This window comes from Nannospalax galili, unplaced genomic scaffold (genome assembly GCF_000622305.1).
Source record: "Nannospalax galili isolate Female #2095 unplaced genomic scaffold, S.galili_v1.0 scaffold85, whole genome shotgun sequence".
NCBI classification, from domain to species: domain Eukaryota; kingdom Metazoa; phylum Chordata; class Mammalia; order Rodentia; family Spalacidae; genus Nannospalax; species Nannospalax galili.
The window spans coordinates 3,089,560-3,112,652 of NW_008358866.1; the positions used below are offsets into that span (position 1 = coordinate 3,089,560).

Consider the following 23,093-nt stretch of genomic DNA (forward strand, 5'->3'; position numbering starts at 1 on the left):
GAGGCTATGGGAGGGTGCCAACTGGGAAGTGGGTGTTTAGTCAAATAAGATAGTTTGGGATGTTCTGTGTGATACACACACACACACACACACACACACACAAAAGTCAACAAATATTTAGAAATGTATTATATTTGAGGAGGAAGCATGGAAATTTATGTCATGCTAATTAATAGAGGTGATAAACATTACCATTGAAATCTACCCACTGACCTTATAGACATACACAGGTGCCAAGGATCCAAGTGCAACTGATTATACCTAGTAATAAGCAGATACATACAGATTAGAGATGCATGCGCCAACATCTCAGTGTTAGTAGCATATTTTAAAAAATGTAGGAAATAACATATTTTAAAATGAAATGGAGATCTTCCTTAAAAGTAAAAAACTCATTCAATTTTATGTCTTACAGGGCTTATACTGAGTTCAATATTGTATAACTGTATTAATTCAACTGTGAGCCTAGAAACTTGCACCCACTTGTAAAAGAGATGTACTCTTGCTCTAGAGTGTGTTACTGAATATGTTAAAGCTGTAGTGAAATGCTTCTTCTAATCATGTAGTTATTAAAACATTTTTTTAAATGATTGAAAAATAATAATTCTTCAAAGCATAAAATAAAAAGAATAGAGACCAAAGCTGGGTGTGGTGGTGCACGCCTTTAATCCCAGCACTTGTGAGGCAAAGGCAGGCAGATCTCTGTGAGTTCAAGGCTAGCCTGGTCTACATAGTGAATTCCAGGACAGCTGGGGCTACAGGGAGACCCTGTCTCAAAAAGACCGAAAAAACAAAGAATACACAGAGACTGAGTAACATACTTCTGAGCAAAGCATGGGTTATCCAAAGTATCAGAAATAGAAATTAAAATTTCTTTTTTTTTTTTTTTTGTCTTTTTGAAACAGGGTCTCCCTGTAGCTCCAGCCATACTGGAACTCACTATGTTGACCAGGCTGGCCTTGAACTCACAGAGATCCACCCTGCCTGTGCAGGGCCTCATGTCCAGTGCAACAAACAAAAAATTTCTTGAAACGAGCCCGGCATGGTGACGCATGCTTTTAATCCCAGCACTGGGGGGGGGGGGGAGGGGGGCGGGGGGGGTCTTTGGGGTTTGGGGCCACTGGTCTACATAGTGAGTTCTATGCCAACGTGGGGCTACAGGGAGACCCCGTCTCAAAAACACCAAAAAAAAAATTATTGAAATAAATGAAAATTTGTGGGATCGGCAAAAGCAATACTAAGAGAAAATTTGTAGCAATACCTACATTAAAATATAGATCTCATGGGACTGGAGAGATGGCTCAATGTTTAAGGGTATTGGCTATACTTGTGAGGACACAGGTTCAGTTCTCAGTACTCATATGGAGGCTAACAACCACTCCTAACTCCAGTTCCAGGGAATCCCTTTTGTGGGCATTGAATGACACAGGTGCATTTATACACATGTGGGCAAAACATTCATGTATGTAAAAAAGATAAGCAACATAATGATGCATCTCAATGAGGGAGAAAGCAAGAGAAAGCAAGAACAAAGCAAAATCAGAATTAGTAAAAATAAAGATTAGAACAAAATAATTGAAAAAAAGACAAAATGAGTGCAAAAGATCAATGAAACTAATCAGAGGCACTTAAAGGACACTTTTTGCTCCTTGCCCTCCAAGGTCGACTAAGTTCCAGAGAAGTATGGAGTATCTCTCAAAATGTCCTGTAACTGTGGTGAGTCTCCTGTCCTCTTGATCAAGGAGGCCATGGAGACCCCACCAGATGGACTTGAACCAGTGTCCAGTCTACAAAGAGGAGGGTCAACACAGAGGTAACATTTCCTCCATGCTTCCAAGCAAAGCCAGTCACGGTCGAGCAGGACCTTTGACTTATTGTCACATAGATGGAATTGGTATAAGAAAGGAGCCACGGGCTCCTCCCAAGCCCATGTGACCCCTGAGGAACAGATCCTTAAACGATCTTAAGAGTAAAAACAAATTGGTTAATCTGTGCCAACTGTATGGTCTCAAATACTCAAAAGGAAAGTATAACCAAAACTGAATGAAGGGGCCAGGAGTGGTGGCACACTCCTTTTAGTCCCAGCACTTGGGAGACAGGGACAGGCAGAGCTCTGTGAAGTTGAGGCTAGCCTGGTCTACATAGTGAGTGCCAGGCCAGCTGAGGCTACAGGGAGACCCTGTCTCTACAAAAGACCAAAAAGTTTCCCAACAATTAAAAAAATCATGACTGGATAGATGGCTTTTGTTTTTAATTTTACCAAACAAAAGTAAGAACAAACAAATTCTTCTTAAACTAATCCAAGGAACTGAGTCTCAGGAAACCCTTTCAAAGTCATTCTATGAAGCCACCATTACACTGTTAAGAAAACTGGTATTTATTGATAGGAATATAGATATAAAAATTCTCAACAAAATACTAGCAATTAGAATTCAACACCACACCAACAAGACCATTCATCATGATCAGTCTGGTTCATCACAGGGATGCAAGCATGGTTCAATATGCAGATCAAAAAATAAAACATTAGTCAACAGAATGAGATAGATATGTTATATCATCCTAATAGATGCAGAAAAGGCATTCAATAAAATTCAATAACCCTTAATAATAATATCCTTGAACAAATTAAGTATAGAAGGGTCACAATGCAGTTACGGTTATATATGATAAAATGCACATCCAACGTCACATTGAATGGGAAAAAGCTAAAAGCATTTCAACTAAGATAAAGAAAAAGGGTATTCACTCTCTGCACTCTTGTTCAATACAGTACTAGAAATTTAGCTAGAGCAATCAAGCAAGAGAAAGAAAAGGAATTAAACATAGCAAGGACAGGAAAAGGACTCGAGTGCTCCCGCCCCTTACTGAGGAGCTATGGAAAGTGGATGGTTTCTGGAGGGACAAAGGACAGTTTTCTTTAAGGGTGTGGCCACTGGTGTGATGAGCACACACCAGTGGATGGTACCACATCCAGGAGCACATGGGCCACACAAACTGGACTAGATGGGTCATTAAATAAATTTAAAAAAAGAGGGTGTGAAGTTGTAGGGGTACAGAGGTAGGGGTGGATCTAGAAGGAGTTGGGGGAGAAACGGGGTGGGAGTAAGTATCAAAATACATTGTATGAAATTCTCAAACAACTAATAAAAATATATTAAAAATAGGTGCAGAGAAAGTTAAATTATCCTTGTTGGCAGGTGGTAAGATTCTATACAGAGAAAAACCTAAAGACTTTACCAAAAGACTGTCAAAACTGACAAATAAATTCAGTAAGTAACAGGGTACAAAATCAACATTCAAACTCCAGTAGATTTTCTGTATGTCAATAATGAATATACTGGAAAAGAAATCCCATTGACAACAGCTTCATAAAAGGTAAAATATCTGGGGTCAAACTTTACCAAGGCAGTAAAGATTGTGCCAATGAAATGAACAAATCATTAGTGAAAGAAATTGAGACACAAAAAAATGGAAGAACTGTCTATGTTCATGAATTAGAAAAATTAATATAAAAATGTCTACACCACTCAAAGTAATCTATTTCAGTGCTATCCTCAATCAAAATGCCAATGATAATCTTGCCTTTAAGACATAGATATAAAGCTGGGCATGGTGGCCCAGGCCTTTAATCCTAGCACTTGAGGAGCAGAGGCAGGTGGATCTCTGTGAAACTGAGGCCAGCCTGGTCTACACAGCATGTTCCAGGCCAGCCTGGGCTACAGGGATACCCTGTCTCAAGAAGACAAAATAAAATAAAATAGACATAGACATAGACATAGACAAGGCAAGAACTTTCTGAATAGGAATCGACCAGTACTGGAAATAATTCCAAGAATTGACAAATTAAATTGCACAAAACAAAAATCTCCCCCAGAACAAAGGAAAAAGAGTGAAGAAATAGCCTACAAAATGGGAGAAAATCTTTGCCAATTTATGTATCAAATGGGACTAATATCTATAACCTTGATACAATTCTAAAAACTAAGTACCACAGACTCCTCAAATCAATCAATGAGCTAATAAAATGGATAGACAGTTCTAAAGGAAGGCCTACAAATGATCAATACCTATTTGGAAGTGTTTTGCATTTATAGTCATCAGGAAAATGTAAATTAAAACATTGAAGCTGGGTCTGGTGGCACATGCCTGTAAGCCCATCATTCTAGAGGATGAGAAGGTCAAGGCCAGTCTTGGATATATAAACAGTTCCAGTCCAGCCTGGACTACATTGACCCTGTCTTAAACAAACAAAACTATACTGAGATTCCATCTTATCCCTGTCAGAATGGCTATAATCCAAAAAAGCAAACAACAGGGGTTTGAGAGATGACTCAACAGTTAAGAGCACTGGCTGCTCTTACAGAAAACACTGGTTCAAACTCCAGCATCCACATGGCAGCTAACAACTCACATAACTCCATTTCCAGGGTATCTGACACCCTCTTCTGTCCTCTGAGGGCACTGCAGGATATGAGTGCACTTACACACATGCAGACATAATACTCATACACATAAAAATAAATCAATAAAATAAAGAAAGGAATAAATGATGGAAAAGATGTAGAGAAAGAACAACTCTTGTACACTGCTGGTGGGAATGTAGATTGGTACAGCCCCTATAGAAATCAGTATGGATACTCCTAATAAGACTAAAAATAAAACTGCAGTATGATCCAGCTATACCACTCCTGGGTATATACGTGAAAGATTCTAAGTCAGCATGTAGCATATCACAGAAATATTTACACATCCATGTTTATTCCTGAACTATTCACAATATCCAAGAAATGGAACCATTTTATAGGTTCAACAAATGAATGGATAAAGAAATTGTGGTATATATATATAATAAATTTTTCCACTGTAAAGAAGAATGAAATAATGACATCTGTAGGAAAATTATGGAACTGGAAATCATTATACGTGAAATAAGTCAGATCTAGGAAGGGAAATATTGCATGCTTTCTGGATTTGTGTGTGTGTGTGTGTGTGTGTGTGTGTGAGAGAGAGAGAGAGAGAGAGAGCCATGAAACCAGAATGGGGAGTGTGAGTGTGTGTGTGTGTGTGTGTGTGAGAGAGAGAGAGAGAGAGAGAGCCATGAAACCAGAATGGGGAGTGTGAGTGTGTGTGTGTGTGTGTGTGTGAGAGAGAGAGAGAGAGAGAGAGCCATGAAACCAGAATGGGGAGTGTGAGTGTGTGTGTGTGTGTGTGTGTGAGAGAGAGAGAGAGAGAGAGAGCCATGAAACCAGAATGGGGAGTGTGAGTGTGTGTGTGTGTGTGTGTGTGAGAGAGAGAGAGAGAGAGAGAGAGAGAGAGAGAGCCATGAAACCAGAATGGGGAGTGTGAGAGGAGAGGAAGAAACCTACAGGGAAAGAGCAAAACAAAAGAGAGTCTCTGAATATTTTAGACATGACAGCAGATAGATGAGTAAGGGAAGCAGAGAGATAATATTAACAAAGTAAAAAATTAGTAAATAAGAAGAGGCATGCTATAATGCCTGGTGTTGGTACAGTGATTATGGAGAATAGTATGGATACCACTTGAAAGCTAAGAATGGAATCATCATAGGATCCAGCTAACACATTTCTGAGTATCCAATGGAAGCAAAATCAGCATGCAAAATGGATACGTGCATGTCCATGTTTAATTCAGAAATAGTCATACTAGCTAAGATGCATAATCAGCCTAGAGGTCCACCAATAGATGAATGGGTAAAGAAACTGCTATATACACAGTGGAATTTTATTGTCATAAGGAAGAATGAAGCAAGGCTGGGCATGCTGTTCAGTCCTAGAATGCATGCCTACCAAAAGTTTGGTCCCCAGTAATACAAGAAAAAATCCAAGAAAATGAAATCATATCATTTGCAGCAAAATGGATGGAATGGGAGGGTGTTAACTGAACTAAGCCAGACAGAAAGACAAGTGCTGCATGTCCCCACTAATGTAAAACTAAAAATTGTCAATTTGAGCATAGATACTGGCTATTGGTGATTGGGAAGGGTTTTGTGGGGATGGGAAAGGGTGACTGGATCTGGTCAGCGCATAATTGAATATGGCACCATCACTCTGAACTCCATTGATATGTACAATTAAAATATGTTAATAATGAGAAACCCGCCCACCCTACCACCATCTTCACACTTTTAAATGACTAGCCTGTGTTGATCCCACTCCTGACCAGCCTGGTGAGTGAGCCAGAACCCCATCTACCCCACTGCCATCTCCACACTCACAAGTGTAGCTGTGATTGCCCACCTTGAATGCCTGACCAGCCTGGAATCACCCCTGCCCCTCCAAATACAAAATCAATATTAAGAATCTGAAGGACTCTTCATTCCTGATCTGAAACTAACCAACCAAACTAGAACAACAACAAAAACTGAACCAAACTGGAGGAAAGACAGCATCTTCAACAAATGATGCTGGAGAAAATGGATATGCACATGTAGAAGAATGAACTTAGACCCGTACCTATTATCCTGCACAAAAATCAACTCCAAATGGATCAAAGACCTCAAGGTGAAACCTGAAATGCTGGGACTATTAGAAGAAAACATAGGCAGTGCCCTACAAGACAGAGGCAGGTAAGGACTTTGTAAACTGAATTCCAGTTGCTCAGGAATTAAGGCCAGCAATTGACAAATAAGACCTCATTAAACTTAAATGCTTCTGTACAGCAAAAGAAGCAATCAGTGAAGCAAAGAAGAAGGCCACAGAGTGGGAATCTTTTCCAGCTATACATCTGATAGAGGATTAGTACCCAGAATATACAAAGAATTCAAAAACCAAAGAATCCAGAAAACTGATCACCCAATTAAAAAGTAGGTGACAGATATCCACCTGCCTCTGCTTCCTGAGTGCTGGGATTGGCTCACACTTTTAACCTCAGCACTTAGGAGGCAGAAGCATCTCTGTGTGGTCTTCTATGAGTTTGAGGCCAGTCTGGTCTACATAGTGAGCTCCAGGCAAGCCAGTGCTACATAGTGAGACCCTGTCTCAACAAAACAAAACAAATAATAGGTGACAGATATGACTAGATAGTTCTCAAAAGAAGAAATAGAAATGGCTAAGAATTATCTTAAAAAGTGTTCAAAATTCTTATCAATTAGGGAATTGTAACTGAAAACTTAAGATTTCATCTTACCCCAGTCATAATGGCTAAGATCAAGAAAACAACTCATAACAAATGTTGCTGGAGATGTGAGGAAAGGGGAACCCTCATTCACTGTTTGTGGGGTTGTAAAGTTATATAGCTGTATGGAAATCAGTGGAGATAATTCTCAGAAAACTAAAATAAGATCTACCATATGATCCTGCTCTACTACTCCTTAGCATATATCCAAAGGACTCAATATTGTGCTACCAAGTGTGATACTTAATCAGCTATGTTTGTTGCTGCTCTTTTCACAATAGCTAAGAAATAGAAACAACCTCAGTGTCCCTCAACTAATGAATGGATAACGAAAATGTGATACATTTACACAATGGCATTCTATTAAGCTGTAAAGAAAAATGAAATTATGAAATTTGCAGGTAAATGGATGGAACTGGAAACTGTTATAATGAATGAGGTAACTCAGTCTCAGAAAAACAAGCACCACATGTTCTCTCTCATTTGTGGATCCTAGCTGTGAGCGTACATCCTGATGTAACCACAGGAGCCTGGAAAATAGAGAGGGGAAGAAGGAGTGCCAGAGAAGTTAATAGTAGTACACTAGTGTTATCAAGGGAAATGGGAAAATGGGAGCTATTTTAACTTGGGAGGGAGGAGGAAGATCTATACAAAGAAAGAGAGAGAAGAAAGAAAGCTAACTATTAAGGCTATCTAAAAAAACCATTGGGAAATATATTATTTTTAAAAGCTACTGAAAAATACACATATATATGTGAGTGCATGTGTATAGCTGAAGACCATATAACAAAAGTCACAGTGTCAGGCAAGGGAAACCTCTCTTCGAGTTTCTGGTCACAGTAGTCCAAGAAACTCCCAAAACAATATAAGCTGTTGCCACAGCCCTTGGTTGCTTCCCCAGGACATACTTCGGACACAGAACTTGGAGCAATGAAGCTGGATCTGACCTGGAAGCCTCCTCCCTGAAGACAAGCTCTCATAATATCAGAAGATACTATGCAAACTGCCAAGGAGAAAACCAATCAATGATCCTATCCAGCTGTAATGTCTATGAACCTCAATAACTAGCCCAGCAAATTATCTCTAGTGGTGCAATAGTGGCACTTTTATCTTGGAGGTAATCAACAGCAGCCTGATTGGACTTAAGACCCATTCATTAGGAGGAAATCCATTATGGTACTGTAAACATAGCCAAGTACCCATGGTGAAGAGGTCATAGACCCTAGAGAAGAGCCTACTACTGATCACTTTCCTAGATCATGGTAATTTTTCTTTCTTTCTTTCTTTCTTCTTTTTTTTTTTTGTCATTTTGAGGTAGGGTCTCCCTGTAGCCCCAGGTGTCCTGGAACTCACTATGTAGATCAGGTTGGCCTTGAACTCACAGAGATCCACCTGCCTCTGCCTCCCAGAGCGCTGGGATTAAAGACGTGCACCACCACGCCTGGCTGGTAATTTCTTTTTTATTTTATTTTATTTTATTTATTTATTTGTTTGTTTGTTTATTTATTTATTTATTTATTTATTTATTGTCTTTTTGAGACAGGGTCTCCCTGTAGCCCCAGCTGTCCTGGAACTCACTATGTAGGCCAGGCTGGCCTTGAACTCATGGAGATCCACCTGCCTCTGCCTCCTGAGTGCTGGGATTAAAGGTGTGGGCCACCATGCCCAGCCATAATTTTTTACTGTATTCTAAACGCACATTCTTATATTCACAGATAAGTACAACTCTCATGACTCATCAAAGAAGCTTCTTTTTACAACAGATAGAGACCATTACTATTACACAAGTAGTCAAAATGCAGAGACTAAGTGACTGTGGGGTGCCTAGCCCTAAATGATTTATCTACAATGCAACCTCTATACTTAAGACTCAAGGAACATCATGGAAGAGGGGACAGAAAAATTGTAAGAGCCAGAGGAACAGGATATCTGGTGCTAGATACTGCATTCTAAACATGATAAGAAAACTGCACCCATGAAATCTCAACAATATATCTGCCTAAAGAACATCTGCGTAACGACAACACCGGTTGACACGCCAATGTGAATGGGGGACATTCTACAGGGTTCCACCTCTAGATGAAGAGCTACAGGCAATCAGTGGATGCTGAGGGATGGAGAATCAGTTTTCTCCAGGGACAAGCTCCCTGAGAAGTTATCTAATCTGAAGTTGTCAGTCCTAAACACATGTACACATAAGCGCCACTAAATGCACACACACATGCACGCACACACACACACACACACACACACACACACACACACATTTATGTAACAATAATGAAAAAGACGACAAGAAATTGAGAGGGTGTAGGGCAACATGGAAGGGGTTGGAGGGGGAGTAGGAAGGATGGAAATGATGCAAATACAGTACTCATGTATGAAATTCTCAAAAAAAATTAAAAAATTAAAATAATGTGTTAATATAAGTAAAAATCAAAGTAATCATAATAATACCTTCTATTCCACAACAGAGTAATTCAGAAACTTACAAAGTGAGAGACTAGAGTATTAAGTAATATCTTTTTCCCTTGTTCTTGGTAAACTTGTTTCCAAACAATCCTGTCATCACCTACCTATTCAGAACACAGGAACTTTTTCTGTTCCTGCAACTTGTAGCCCTACCCTGTATACACCAGAGCTTTGCTCTTCTCTTCGGGTATTGGTGACAGCTCAGGGACAGCCATGCTGCTGTTTCCACATTCTGTCAAGGTAGATGTTGCTTTCAACTGTCCAGCTTCAGATGCTGTAACATCAAGTACGAAGTCTGATGCTTTAAATTGATGTGGAATAAGATAGACCTATATTTAATAACAAACTAAAAACTTCTTTTGCAAGTCATAAAGTTGTAAAATGATTTATTTTAAAATATGCTATAACAGGAAAAGTTCATAAGTTCTGTGTGCCTGCCTGAATATTGACCATTGAGAAGTAGACGCCTTTCTGTGCCAGCAGCTGCTGGTGGGTGCCCTGCTCCTTGACCTTGCCATTCTGAATCACCACGATTAAGTCTGCGTTCTGGATGGTGGACAGGCGGTGAGTGATCACAATGCAGGTGCGGCCTTCTCTGGCTTTGTCCAGGGCTTCCTGGACAACCTGTGGATAAGTCAAACAGAAGCTTTGTTCTGAAAATTATATTAACAAATCTGAACATTCAATGAAAAATCTGTCATCCTAGATTTTTCAACTGTTTTCATTTCTTGTCTAATCTCTTTGAATCAACTTTATGCATGCATATTTTACATAGGTCTACATTGTGATCTGCTTTTTAATTTTCATACAGACTTCCATGATGTGAATGATCCTCCTGATTATTTAAATTTTCTGAATATTACCATATCATTTTATTTAGCTCCTTTGTGAGTCCTTTCTAAGTTTTGATTATTCTATTTAATGTGCCAAAATTGTGATTTTGCATCTTTTTCCTTTTGAATACTTGCTCTATGTTTACAAAATATATGTTTATTTTTAGAAAAACTGGAATCAAATGCTCTATTACCTCCAGGTAACCCCATCTAAATTTTAGTGTCTGCTTTTCCCATATTTGCTTCTCATCCTTCTGCTTTGCTAATTAGTAAGAAAAAGATGGACGCAGACCTTTTCACTTTCAGTATCCAGAGCTGATGTAGCTTCATCCAACAGTAGAATCCTAGGTTGTCGGATGAGGGCCCGGGCAATCGCAAGCCTCTGTTTCTGACCTCCTGAGAGCTGAGTCCCCTTGTCACCCACTCTTGTTTCATATTTCTGCAAGTCAGTCATTAACAAAATTATAAGTTTAAAGAAAAATCTGTGGGTGGTCGAGTCAATAATTTTTGCCTAACATTCGACAATTCTATTTATAAGGGAAACATTTGGTCAACAGGAGTTTCTGTAATAAAATAACATATTTTCAAATTCAGAGAATGTTTATTCTCAAAGCTGAGCTAGAACACTAGTAACTTTAGTTCTCACTAGTATTTTGTCACAAGAATTTGAGCCATATTGAATTTTGTCATTATCATAGTTCCATCAGATCTGATGTCATTGTCATCATAGCTTAGATGTACAAATATTTTTTTTATTTGAAGAAGTTATATAACGCATGTAGAGACTAATTTATTCTCTCTTAATACCTTAATAATGAATATTTACTCAAATATTTATTAAGTATCTGGTGTATCTGGAACTGTGAGAAATATATCAATGAATCCAAAGGGCTAGAGAAATAGTTTGGAGGTTAAGAACACTGGCTGCTCTTACAGAGGATCTAGGTATTGTTCCCAGCACCAACATGGTGGCTCACAGACCTCTGCAATTCTAGTTCCAGGAAATTTGACGCCATCTCCTGGCCTCCATGGGCATTGCACACACATGATGTATTTGCATACACACAGGCAAAACACTCATACACATAAAATAAAATAAATAACTAATTTTTTAAATGAATTCAGCTTTGTTTCTGCTTTGAAGAAATTTATACTCTAGAGACAGAACTACACAAAGAGGCTGGGCATGGTGGCACACGCCTTTAATTCCAGCACTTGGGAGGCAGAAGCAGGTGGATCTTTGTGAGTTCAGGTCCAGCCTGGTCTACATAGTGAGTTCCAGGACAGCTGGGGCTACAGGGAGACCCTGTCTCAAAAAGACTGAAAAAAAGAAACACACAAAGGGCGAGAACACTCAATGTGAAATACCAAAGTAACAGTACACATAACATGCTATGAAAGAGAAAGGAGGAAATTTGGGGACAAGATGGAATGAAGATTTTAAAAAGAGGAGATAAAGGGAAAAGATCTTGGTATAGTTTAGGAGGCTGGCTTTTGAGAAAACACTCTAGGCTAAGGAAGAGCATAGAATGATAAAAATGTAGATTTTAGTCAGCTTGGTTTGCAGAGCTCACAGTGTGAGCAGTTATAGAAAACAGTTGGGTAGTGGTATTTTTTTAAAACCAAGCATGTAATTGCCATATGGATTTGCAATTGTACTGTTGGGCGTTTATTCCAGAAAATTTAAGAACTTAAAAAAATTCATACAAAACCTCAGTACTCAAAGGTTTATAGTTCCAAATTCATTAATAACTGTGGTAAACTTTCACAAGAGAAAGGTTAATTGTGGGTCATTAATATCATGAAATACTACTCAGCAATAAAAAGGAATAATTTATAAGGACAAACAACTTCAGACAAGTGTGCTGAATGAGAAAAGCTAATCCTGCAAGTTTATGCAGTGCATGTGTTTGTATAATATTTTTGCAGTAGTAGCAAAATGGAGCAAATAGAGAACAGATTGGCAGTTGCCAGAGGTGGGGAGAGTGAAGTGAGAAGAAGGGATGTGTAATTAGAAAGATGGCAACACCAGTGATCATCATGGTGATGGAAACACCCTGTATCTTTAATGTGTTGGTATATAAACTATACCTGCATTATAATGCACAACACCCCACCACCACCACATACACGCACACAATAAGAATGAATGAACTGGGGGTCTGGAGAGATGGCTCCACAGTCAAGAGCACTGGCTGCTCTTGTACAGGACCTGAGTTCAATACCCAGCACCTACATGGCAGCTAACCACTGTCTGTAACTCCAGGGAATCTGACCCTTCTGACCTCCAAGGGCATTGCATGACAGGATGTACTTACATGCAGGCAATACACTCATACACATAAAATAAAAATAATAAATAAATATTTTTAAAAGAATGAATGAACTGGTCTGAATAATATCAGCAGAGAGTATTAATGTCAATATCCCAGTTATTATTTATTATAGCTTTGAAAGGTGTTATTATTAGGAGAAACAAGGTAAAGGATACAGAAAGAACTCTGTATTCCTCATAACTACATGTGAATCTCTAACTTTCTCAAAATCAAAAGCTTAAATTTTGGGAAAGGTGGCACATCAGCTATACCAAATATTACAGTAGTCCAAATATAACCTAAACCACCAGTACGTGCTCTGAACTTTATATCACCTCATTCAGCTTCTCACTACATGAGGTAGGTGTGATGAAATTTCCACTTGCAAATAAGGAACTTGTCATCTTTAAGGTCAGTGCCTTCCCCAAGGCGACTATACTAATACATCAACTCACTTTGTTGCAAGACTGTTGGAAGAACTTTGGTAACCATTTCAGAGCTAAAAACTAGTCTACTTTGATTCCAGCTAAGAAGTCATGAGTTAACTTACATGGGGCAGTGTCTCGATGAAAGGGTGGATGTTGGCTGCTCTGGCTGCCCTTTCGATCTCATCCTGGGACACGACCCGGCTGTTGTCTCCATAGGCGATGTTCTCAGCAATGCTGCAGTCAAACAGGATGGGCTCCTGGGACACAATGCCCAGTTGGGCTCTGAGCCACTGGACATTGAGTTTCTTTGCTTCTTGACCATCTAAGAGCTGAAAAAACAGAGACCACAAACTCAGTCTTTTAGAAAAAAGAGGGTGAAAAAAAAAAAACCAGCAGAGCAAATGACTAATTATCTAAAGGACTGTTAGTTACAGTGTGCATCAGCAGTTGCAAAATGCCAAGGCTTGGACCTCTGATACTTAAGCTGTTGAATGACAGCATGGTTGGCAAGATGATTTTCATGACAGTTAAGCCATCCTTGCTTTGGTCTAATGGTGAAGCGATTGTAATACATTGGTCTTGTCTTGTCTTTCAACATGTCTCTTTATCTTCTCTGCCCTTCACCAGGTATGTGTGCCATCCTCTGCCTTTAGGAAGTTGCATCAAGGTGTTATACTCAAATTTGCTGTCCCCAGAATGCTCCAGTCCTTCAACTTGACCTTATCTTCTCCATGTAGGCATATCAGAAAAAAAAAAAAAAAAAAAAAAAAAAAAAAAAAAATCCCCCGGGATGGACTGTACTTTGAACTGGGAACTAAAAAAAATTTTTTTTCCCTTAATTATTTTGATATATCACAGTGAAAGATTTATCGTCCTCTTTTTTTTTTTTTTTTTTTTTTTTTTTTTAAAAAAAAAAAAAAAAAAAAAAAAAAAAAAAAAAAAAAACGCCCCAGGTCCTGTTTCTCCTTTTCTTTGAAAGTTGCCAACCTTAAACTTCTTTGACTTTTGTATATGTATGTGTGTGCACATGTGTCTGTACATGACCATGTGTGTGTATGCTCATACTCATGCACATATATGCTTTTGCCTGTAGCAACTAGAGGTCAATGTTGGCTGTCTTCTGCAATAATTCCCCACATTATTTTTTGAGATAGTCTCTTGCAGAACCTGGAGTTCACTGATTTGGCTAGACTAGATGGTCAATGAACTCCAGAAATCCCCCTGTCTCTGCCTTCCCACTGCTCTTGTTACAGATGCACACTTCTGTGCCAGGCTTTTTTACATAAGTTCTGAGGACTGAACTTGGATCCTCATGCTTGCACAACAAGCACTTTACCAAATGAGCCATCCCTTCTGTCCCAATTTTTCCATTTGTTGACTGAATAATTGAGGGTAAGCACTCATGTTACAGGTCACAGATGCCATCCCCAGGCAGATACAGGCATTCTCAGTTAGAGACAGATCTTCACTCCGTGAAGACAGATAGATGCCAGAAATTTATGATGAAAGCCAAATATGAATGAGCTTGATGGTCAAGGTCAGAGAGCCAGAGCTCAAGCTTAGAGATGAGGCAAAGAAGGCAGTGGGGGAAGAATGAGTAGGCACCTGCCTGTCCTGAGAGTCTACTTTGAACTCCGCAAGTGTGAGCGCTTGACTCTGGATTTATCCACCCCGCCCCCCACCAGAGTTGCCAGCCTTAAACCTCCCCCTCTTCTCTTCTGACAGGATAGAGCTCCACTAAGGATAGAACTCAATGGAAACTGCAGAAGAGGTCAGTGGACAATGAAGAGGTCAGTGGACAGTGAAGAGCTTCAAGGAGGAGCACACAGTGCCTCTGTTCTTGTTTTGCTTGCTGTAAGCAGAGGATGTAGTCTCCTTCCTGCCTTTATAAGCTAGTGTAGGTCAGGCTGAGCCAAAAGGCCCACTGGAGGCCAGGGGTCAATTCTATATTTAATATTTCCCGGGCAACACCAAGTTTCAGATATATGCCGTATTGTCCCCATATATTTATCTGATAGAGGTGTCAGTTTGTAGTTTACTGAGCATAGTCACTGTATCAAACAGGATTACAGGTTTCACTCATCCAGTTGTTTCCAATATGACAACATTGGTCTGACCACATAAAACAGAGCCTTAAATCAATTTAAGAAACTAAAAAAGTGTGCTCACCACTGTCCCGGCCATGGGGTCATAGAATCGCTCAAGCAGCTGGACCACCGTGCTCTTCCCGCAGCCGCTGCTGCCCACCAGGGCCAGTGTCTGACCCTTCTTCACCTTGAGGCTCAGCCCCTGAAGCACTGACACGTTTGGCCGGGTGGGATAGTTGAACACGACTTCATTAAATGTCACACTTCCTTCAAACTTTTCCTAAAATTTTTTGCCATATTTTTATTATAATCAGTCTAACGATTACTAGAAGTAAAAATATTATTTCAAGAAAGCTTTACCAAAAACTGTAATAGTTAAACATGAAATGCATATTCAGTTCACTACTGGCACCAGTTCACATTGCTAGCAAGTTATGATTATAGAAAGTGAAGATGGGGTATAGGTTAGACAAAAAATTACCATAAAGACATGATCTCAAAATTCAAGTTCTGGTTCATGTAACATAAACATTTTCCTTCCCACCTGCTGATGATTCTGAGGCTGGAGTACAGCCAGTGGCCAAGGGCTCAAATGCTTAAGAGACACAGCAAGCAATATGTAGTTTGAGTGCACAGCCAGTATCTCAAACCCAGCAGCTCCCTTACCTCACTCTCCTCATCTTGCCTACTGGGCCCAGTAATTTTCTCAGAGCATGAAATACTTGTTGAAATCCTGGAGGGACTATATAAGTTCCAGCCCCTTTCCCCACATTGCTGTATGAAGCAGCTTGTGAAATACAAAGGGAACTCTGCTCTGAATTGACCTTTGTAGATAATAAAACAGGATTATTGTTCTCATTGCAAACATAAAGGCCTTTTTATCAACTATAATCCAGCAATTATGGATGCAATTAAAGCCAAATCACTAACTACATCAGCGTGACTATACTATACGCCAACAATTTCATGTAGAGACGACTAACCTGTTGTCACAGTTACTTTGTTCTAGTAAAGTTGGTTTTTCTTTTGTTTAAAGTTCTATTAAAAATTTTAAATGTGAGGGAAGTTAGATACTAATGGCATAAACATCACAAAATAAGCTGAGTATATGATGTATCGTGTCATTGTGATCTAGCAGGAAGAAAACCTTTAGGAAAAAAAATTAATCAAATAGTCATCAGACAGGAAAGAACTCACAGGCCACAGCCCTTCTCTGCTATAGCTGTCAATCAGAGGTTGTCTTTCAAACAGGCTGAATAAGTGGGCGGCAGACAGTTTGGCTTTTGCATAGTCTGGAGCAAATGAGCTAGCATGTCCTAGAGCCACTGCCCCAAACACAATTGCTGAAAACACCCTGGGTAAAGAAGAAGGGTTAAAATGAGCTTCCAGAACATCTTCAAAAGCAAACTTCTCATGGGTACATCCATATTTCCCCCTTAATCCGCATTTGCCCAAGCTCACACACATTTCCATGAAGTTCCACTAACAAAAGAAATCCAGAATAGAGGCAAGATCCTCAGTGTCCCAGAGTTTGGTATTGTCCACGTCCATGTCCTATCCCACCTCCCACTTAGGCGCTCCTAATTTCCTGGAGTTAATGTAACCTTCCAAAGTTATTTTCTTTCCTGAAGTACCTGATGACTGACTCTGATTTGTGATCTTAACTAATTTAAATGGCCAGTTACACCCTTTTAATAATGAAAAAACTGAAACCTAATGAGGTCGTAGGGCTCAATGAATCCCAGACTGAGTGATTTTTCTATTCTGTTAATAGTTCTGACTTCCAGTTTGTGATTTTTTTCAATACTACACTACATGTACTAATAATCACTGTACTTAAATAATAAGATTTATCAGGCAGACATTTACAGAACATTTCATCTAACAGCTGCAGAATACATATTCTTTTCAGTTCCTGAAACTTCCTCTAGAGCAGATTAATCTTTTTTTTTTTTTCTTTTTCTTTTTCGGGACAGGGTCTCCCTGTAGCCCCAGCTGGCCTGGAACTCACTATGTAGACCTGGCTGGCCTTGAATTCACAGACATCCTCCTGCCTCTGCCTCCCAAGTGCTGGGATTAAAGGTGTGTGCCACCACAGAACAGACTAATCTTAAATTCAAGAAAATCAAAATATTGAGCTGGGTGTGGTATTGCACACCTTTAGTCCTAGCACAGCAGAGGTAGAGGCAGGGGGATCTCTGTAAGATCGTGGCCAGCCTAGTCTACATAGGGAGTTCTAGGTCAGCTGGGGCTACAGAGAGACCCTGTCTCAAAAAGACCAAATTAAAAAAAAAAAAAAAAGAAATCCTGTATCTTTTCTGATCACGAAGGAGCAAAACAAGATGTCAACAACAAAAGGAATTTTACAAGTACACAGAGATGAAACAAAACACTTTAAAATGAACAAATGACAAATTCAATAAGAAAGGAAATTAACAATTTCTTGAAACAAAAATGGAAAGACAATATACTAAAACTTGTGGGAAGCAGAAAGACAGTAATAAAAGAAAAATTTATAGCATTGAGTGCCAACATCAAAAAAAAAAAAAGAGAGAAAGGTTTCAAACAATTACAACCTAAAGATATATCCCAAAGACTTAGACAAAGAAGAACAAGGGCATGCAAGATGGCTCAGTGGGTAAAAGCACTGCCACACAAGTCTGAGACTTCAGTTAAATTCCCAGGTCCTATGGTGGAAGAGAGAACTGATTCCTGAAAGTTGTTCTTGGATCTCCACACACATGCTGAGACAAATGCATAGACATATATGTGGGCAAAATAAAAATAAAATAAAAATAATAAATAAAATATTAAAAATAAATGTCCATGCCACCCAAAATAATCTCCAAATTTAATGCGGCCCCAATCAAAATACCAATGACATTTTTTACATAACTGTAAAAAATAATCTTAAAAATCATATGAAAACATAAACACAAAAATCAGGATACAATACTGAGCAAAAACAATAAAGCTAAAGGCATCATAATACCTGATTTCAAGACATACTATTGAGCCACAATAGCCGAACAAGCATTGTATTGTCATAAACCAATGGAATATAACAGGTACTCCAGAGATGTATCATACATCTATATCCAAAGGATTCTCAACAAAGGCACAAACAACAGACACTGGGGAAAGGGTAGTCCCTATAATAAATAATGCTGACAACATTGGCTACTCACATGTGGAAGATTGAAAATTGATCCTTGACTCTCAGTTAGGGGAGAGAATAGCTTTGCCATATTTTTAGTCAAACATTTCCCATCCTGTTGTCAAGACCATGTGTTGACTACAGAAAAACAGCAAGCTAACACCCCCAGGGTCTTGAACAGCTTTCTAATAATTTGTCTCTGCCTACATTCTGTCCTGACTGGGGTCACACATACAGTCAAACTCATGCTTTATGATCATTTTCACAAGCATGGTTAATTTCAGACCACTGAGTTGATGACACTGCACTTTGGGCATTGACAAGATCAGATTTCTGTGCCTACCAGAGTGAAGGCTCCAGGAAATTTAACTCCTTGATCTCATCTTTGGATAGTTGTTTTTTTTTCTACTTCAAACGTTTGTATAAGCCCATTGAGATCCTATCATAGAATTATCATAAAATCATCTTAATATTTCTAAAGCTACTCACAGAATAACATCTCTGAAGCGCATATGTCCATTCACAATGAGGTAAGCACCAAATCGAAAACAACCAGCATAGGAAAAATACATAAATGCTTGTGAGATACTAAAAGTAATTCCATAGATGTGTGCCTTCCGCACCGAGTTCCTAGGAAGCAAATGAGTTTATCCACAGTTATTGTTCATAACCTTCTACTCAGCTTCAACAGCACAGTCTAGTTGAAAGTCTCCCTGGGCTTGATTCCTGCCTTTAAGGATGTCAAATTGAATAGGTAATCCAGTCTCTATAAACAGCTTTCTGACTTCTACAATGGAAATAATCTCGCAAAATTGTTTTGAGAACTAAATAGAGTAAAACAACATAAACTTCTACCATAGTGCTTAGCACATAGTGGTTGCTCAAGTCATAACTGTTATAGTACATTATTTAAATAACTCAGATGTTTAGACCCTATGATTTAAGAATTGTGTCAAAATATTTAGGATGCCAATATTAGAAATAACATTTAAATTATCTGAATGCAGATTTATCTATATACTGTTATCTTAGATCCTGTAACTAGCTGTAGTCTCTTGTGTTAAAACTCATTCCAGGCCGGGCATGGTGGTGCACACCTTTAATCCCAGCACTTGGGAGGCAGAGGCAGGCAGATCTTTGTGAGTCTGAGGCCAGCCTGGTCTACATAGTGAGTTCCAGGACAGCTGGGGCTACAGGGAGACCCTGTCTCAAAAAGACAAAACAAAACAAAAATAAACAAAAAAAACTCATTCCAATTTCACAAAAGCTAGATAATTGAAATTTGTATAGATACACATCAGGTTTTCCAATCTAGATCCTGCCAGCTCCACCTAAAATTTGTTTTGTACTATTTCTAATTAGACCTCTTGCTATACTCTTTAAGCTTCTAAATCCTCCCCCCAAAACCAATAATTTTACTTTCAAATTAGAAAGCATTTGACAGAGAAAATTCACAGCATCGCTGATTTGGGTAGTGTAACTTGTATACTGTGACCAGAACCATGGAAATACACTTAATGTTATCGAACCATTTTCAGTCTTTAAATTATGACCAGCTTTGTGCTCCTCTTTTATTCTTTTTTTTTTTTTTTTTTTTTTTTTTTTTATATTTTGCGCCTTTTTGTGTCCCTTTTTTTTTTTTTTTTTTTTTTTTTTTTTTTTTTGATACAGGGTCTCCCTGTAGCCCAGCTGTCCTGGAACTCACTATGTAGACCAGGCTGGCCTTGAACTCACAGAGATCCGCTTGCCTCTGCCTCCCAGGTGCTGGACTCCAGGGGTGTGCCACCACGCCAGGTCTCCTCTTTTATTCTTTGAAGTTCAAAATATACCATAAGGTAATAGGTAATGATTTATACACATGCCAAACATCAAAATGAAAAATGTACTGCATGTTCCTTAGCATCATATAACATACACATAACTGAAAAACTGGAACACATCGAGAATTTCAAAGATCCTTGCTCAGATATGCAAATGTTCAAAACTGCTGCTTCCATAACCAGGCATGGTGGTACATGCTTGAAATACCAGCACTTTGAAGGCTGCGCAGAAGGATCATGAGTTCAAGGCTAACCTGGACCATATAGTAGGTTGTGGATTAGCCTGAACTACAGTAAAACCCTGTCTCAAAAAGAAAAGCACCCGCTATTGCACCAATCTACAATCTGTGCTCAATTGTGTCAGCATAAAAATTGTTTACAAAACCAGGCCATGATGGAGACAAATGTCAAACAGATCATTGAGGGTTTCTAAAATTATGCAACTGTAAGCCAGTTAAAGAGGCTACGTGCCTTTATCTTCAGTGAAGGTTTGGATCTGGTCCTTATTCAGAAAACAAATGGGATACAGTGCTTTGAATACAGTAAATATGACTCATACTTGGATCTGCCTACATACTCAAGAAAATAAAGGTTTGAGTAACTCCTTAAGAGAATGTTCATCCTGAGTCACCCAACTGGATTACAATAACTAAATTCTTAGGCAATCTTCTTTATATTTCAACCCTTAGAAACCTAGTCTTACTATATTTACAAGTAATATGAAAGTCTAGTTCAGGGACTTAGATAATTATTAGAGAAACATCTTTTCCATTGCTTAGATCAGAAGTTTGTACCGGGTTTTTTTTTTTGTGGGGAGCAACAACTTGGCCTTGGGGAAGCAGTAGGTGTGTAGCAATCATGTAGTTATTACCTGTAGGGCCCATACAATTTTTCAACATACATTGATTCAAATTTTCTTTCCTGAGTCAGAGATACAACAGTCCTAATGTTTTCTATTGCCTCTGTTGCAATCTGTAACAGAAAGACCTTAATTAGAAATGGTATTTTGTTTCTGAAATAAAAAATATATATAAGGCTTAGGGTTCCGTAAAATGTATTCTGAATATTAAGAGTCCTTCAATTAAAGGCAAAAGACAGAACGTGTTCTTAAAGACCAAGTCTCTAACAAAACTGGCCATGGAGCTTGTGCACAGTGTGGTAGCTAAGTTTCTGGATGCTCAGGGAGGCTGACACTGGAGGGCAAGAATAAAGACCATGGTACCAGCGCCATGGCTGTACTCAGAGCCCTGCTACTGGGCAGTCACATGACTGGCTTTACTCACAGCCCTTTAGTGACCTTGCTTTCTTATAGGGTAGGGTCATAGAAGAAAGGATTAAGCAACTGTTTCTGAGGGACCATTGGCGATAGTCATTTTCACCTGAACACACCTCTTCTTAGACAAGCTGCCCACTCACAAGCAGAAAGATGACAAATAGAAACAATATGACCCGAGTCACCAAGGAAACCTGCTTGACCTATATTACTCAGATTCAGTTCCCTAGAGCTGGAGGAAAGTACTTGTTGGATGGCTCCATGGATTCAGGGAAGTCGCCACTTGGGAAGCCATTTTTGGCATAAGAAGCAGGTCTGAATGCAGGGTGATTGAGGAGTGGAACAGATATGCAGAGAGACTCAGAGAGAATACAGCTGTGGATCTAAGAGCCAGCCACCACACTGCTGCCTGTACTTGAAATGTGTCTTTTATATCAAACCCCTTTAAACCAAACAGAAGGTTTTTTTTTGTTTGTTTTTTGGTCTTTTTGAGACAGGGTCTCCCTGTAGCCCCAGCTGACCTGAAACTCATCATGTAGACCAAGCTGGCCTTGAACTCACAGAGATCTGCCTGCCCTTAGCCTCCTGAGTGCTGGGATTAAAGGCTTATTTTCATTCTTATAGCCCAACTCTGTTGTCTTTGACTTAGATGTTGAGTCTAAGTTGTGGTTCTGGGCTGAGTCACCTGAATATACTGTATCAGGTCTTAAACTTTATGCTTTTGTTTTATTAGCTCTAAGATTTTATTTCAGTTTTCCATTGTAAGTGAAAGATATTTGTTACCTTAGGCTGAAAAACTTTATATTTTTTTTAATAAATGAAAGTTCTAAGAGTAGTAACAGCCCAAATGTTACCTCTATGATGGACACAGTGTCCTTTAGCCTCAGGACAACTCTGTGGGGTAAATATTGCTCCTCTTTCACCAATGAGGAACTAAGGTGCAGGAGCATTTCCCTACTTGCCTAAAGCTGCAGAGTCACTCCAGGCCTCCACCTGGTGCCGGGTATGGTTCTTAGTCCACTGTCCTGTGCTGCTCCACCCAGCCATAAATGTAAACAAGCTTACATTCAACTTCTGATTTCCTGGTAATGGATTAACTTTGCATTTTAGCTCTGGTATTACAGGTTCCTCATCTCAGTAAACAGAACCTAGTCAAGATAGTCATGAAAACGTAGGCTGTATTCACTAAGCTGAATAACAAGAAGCAGACTGGTATAATTAATTGGCATTCTTTAAATATATTAAGATTTTATTTAGAGAATCATGTTATGAGTACAAATATGATTTGTGGATATAATAATATTTTTTATTCCCTCCCCCAACTATACCAGGACCTTTTTGGAAAACTGAAATGAAGTCATCCTAATTCATTTACATACTTTATCTATTAATAAAGTTCCAGGTAAAAGATTATTTCTTTTAAACAAGTGATGAGGGTGGATATCATCCAGAACATTTTTTTTCTTCTTTTCAAACCAGGGTCTCACATGGAGCTCCGCTGGGCTAGAACTCAGTGTGAACCGCACTGCTCTTAAGCTTGTAGCAATCCTTCTGCATCTGCCTTCTAAGTG

General features: G+C 39.1%; 1 protein-coding gene across 6 annotated transcripts in view; it reads right to left on the bottom strand.

Annotated features, from left to right (window-relative positions):
* Positions 1-9,978: 9,978 nt before the first annotated feature.
* The window catches only part of Abcb4 (ATP binding cassette subfamily B member 4), a 92,506-nt gene continuing 79,391 nt past the window's right edge, over positions 9,979-23,093 (bottom strand). For all 6 annotated transcript variants that reach the window (XM_008822485.1, XM_029558315.1, XM_029558316.1 and 3 more), the window contains 7 exons: positions 21,121-21,221; positions 18,919-19,059; positions 16,470-16,626; positions 15,355-15,552; positions 13,308-13,514; positions 10,735-10,881; positions 9,979-10,233 (listed from right to left, as the gene is read on the bottom strand). In XM_008822485.1, coding sequence (XP_008820707.1) covers positions 10,027-10,233; positions 10,735-10,881; positions 13,308-13,514; positions 15,355-15,552; positions 16,470-16,626; positions 18,919-19,059; positions 21,121-21,221 — 1,158 coding nt within the window. In that variant the 3' untranslated portion in view covers positions 9,979-10,026. The remainder of the gene's footprint in view (positions 10,234-10,734; positions 10,882-13,307; positions 13,515-15,354; positions 15,553-16,469; positions 16,627-18,918; positions 19,060-21,120; positions 21,222-23,093) is intronic.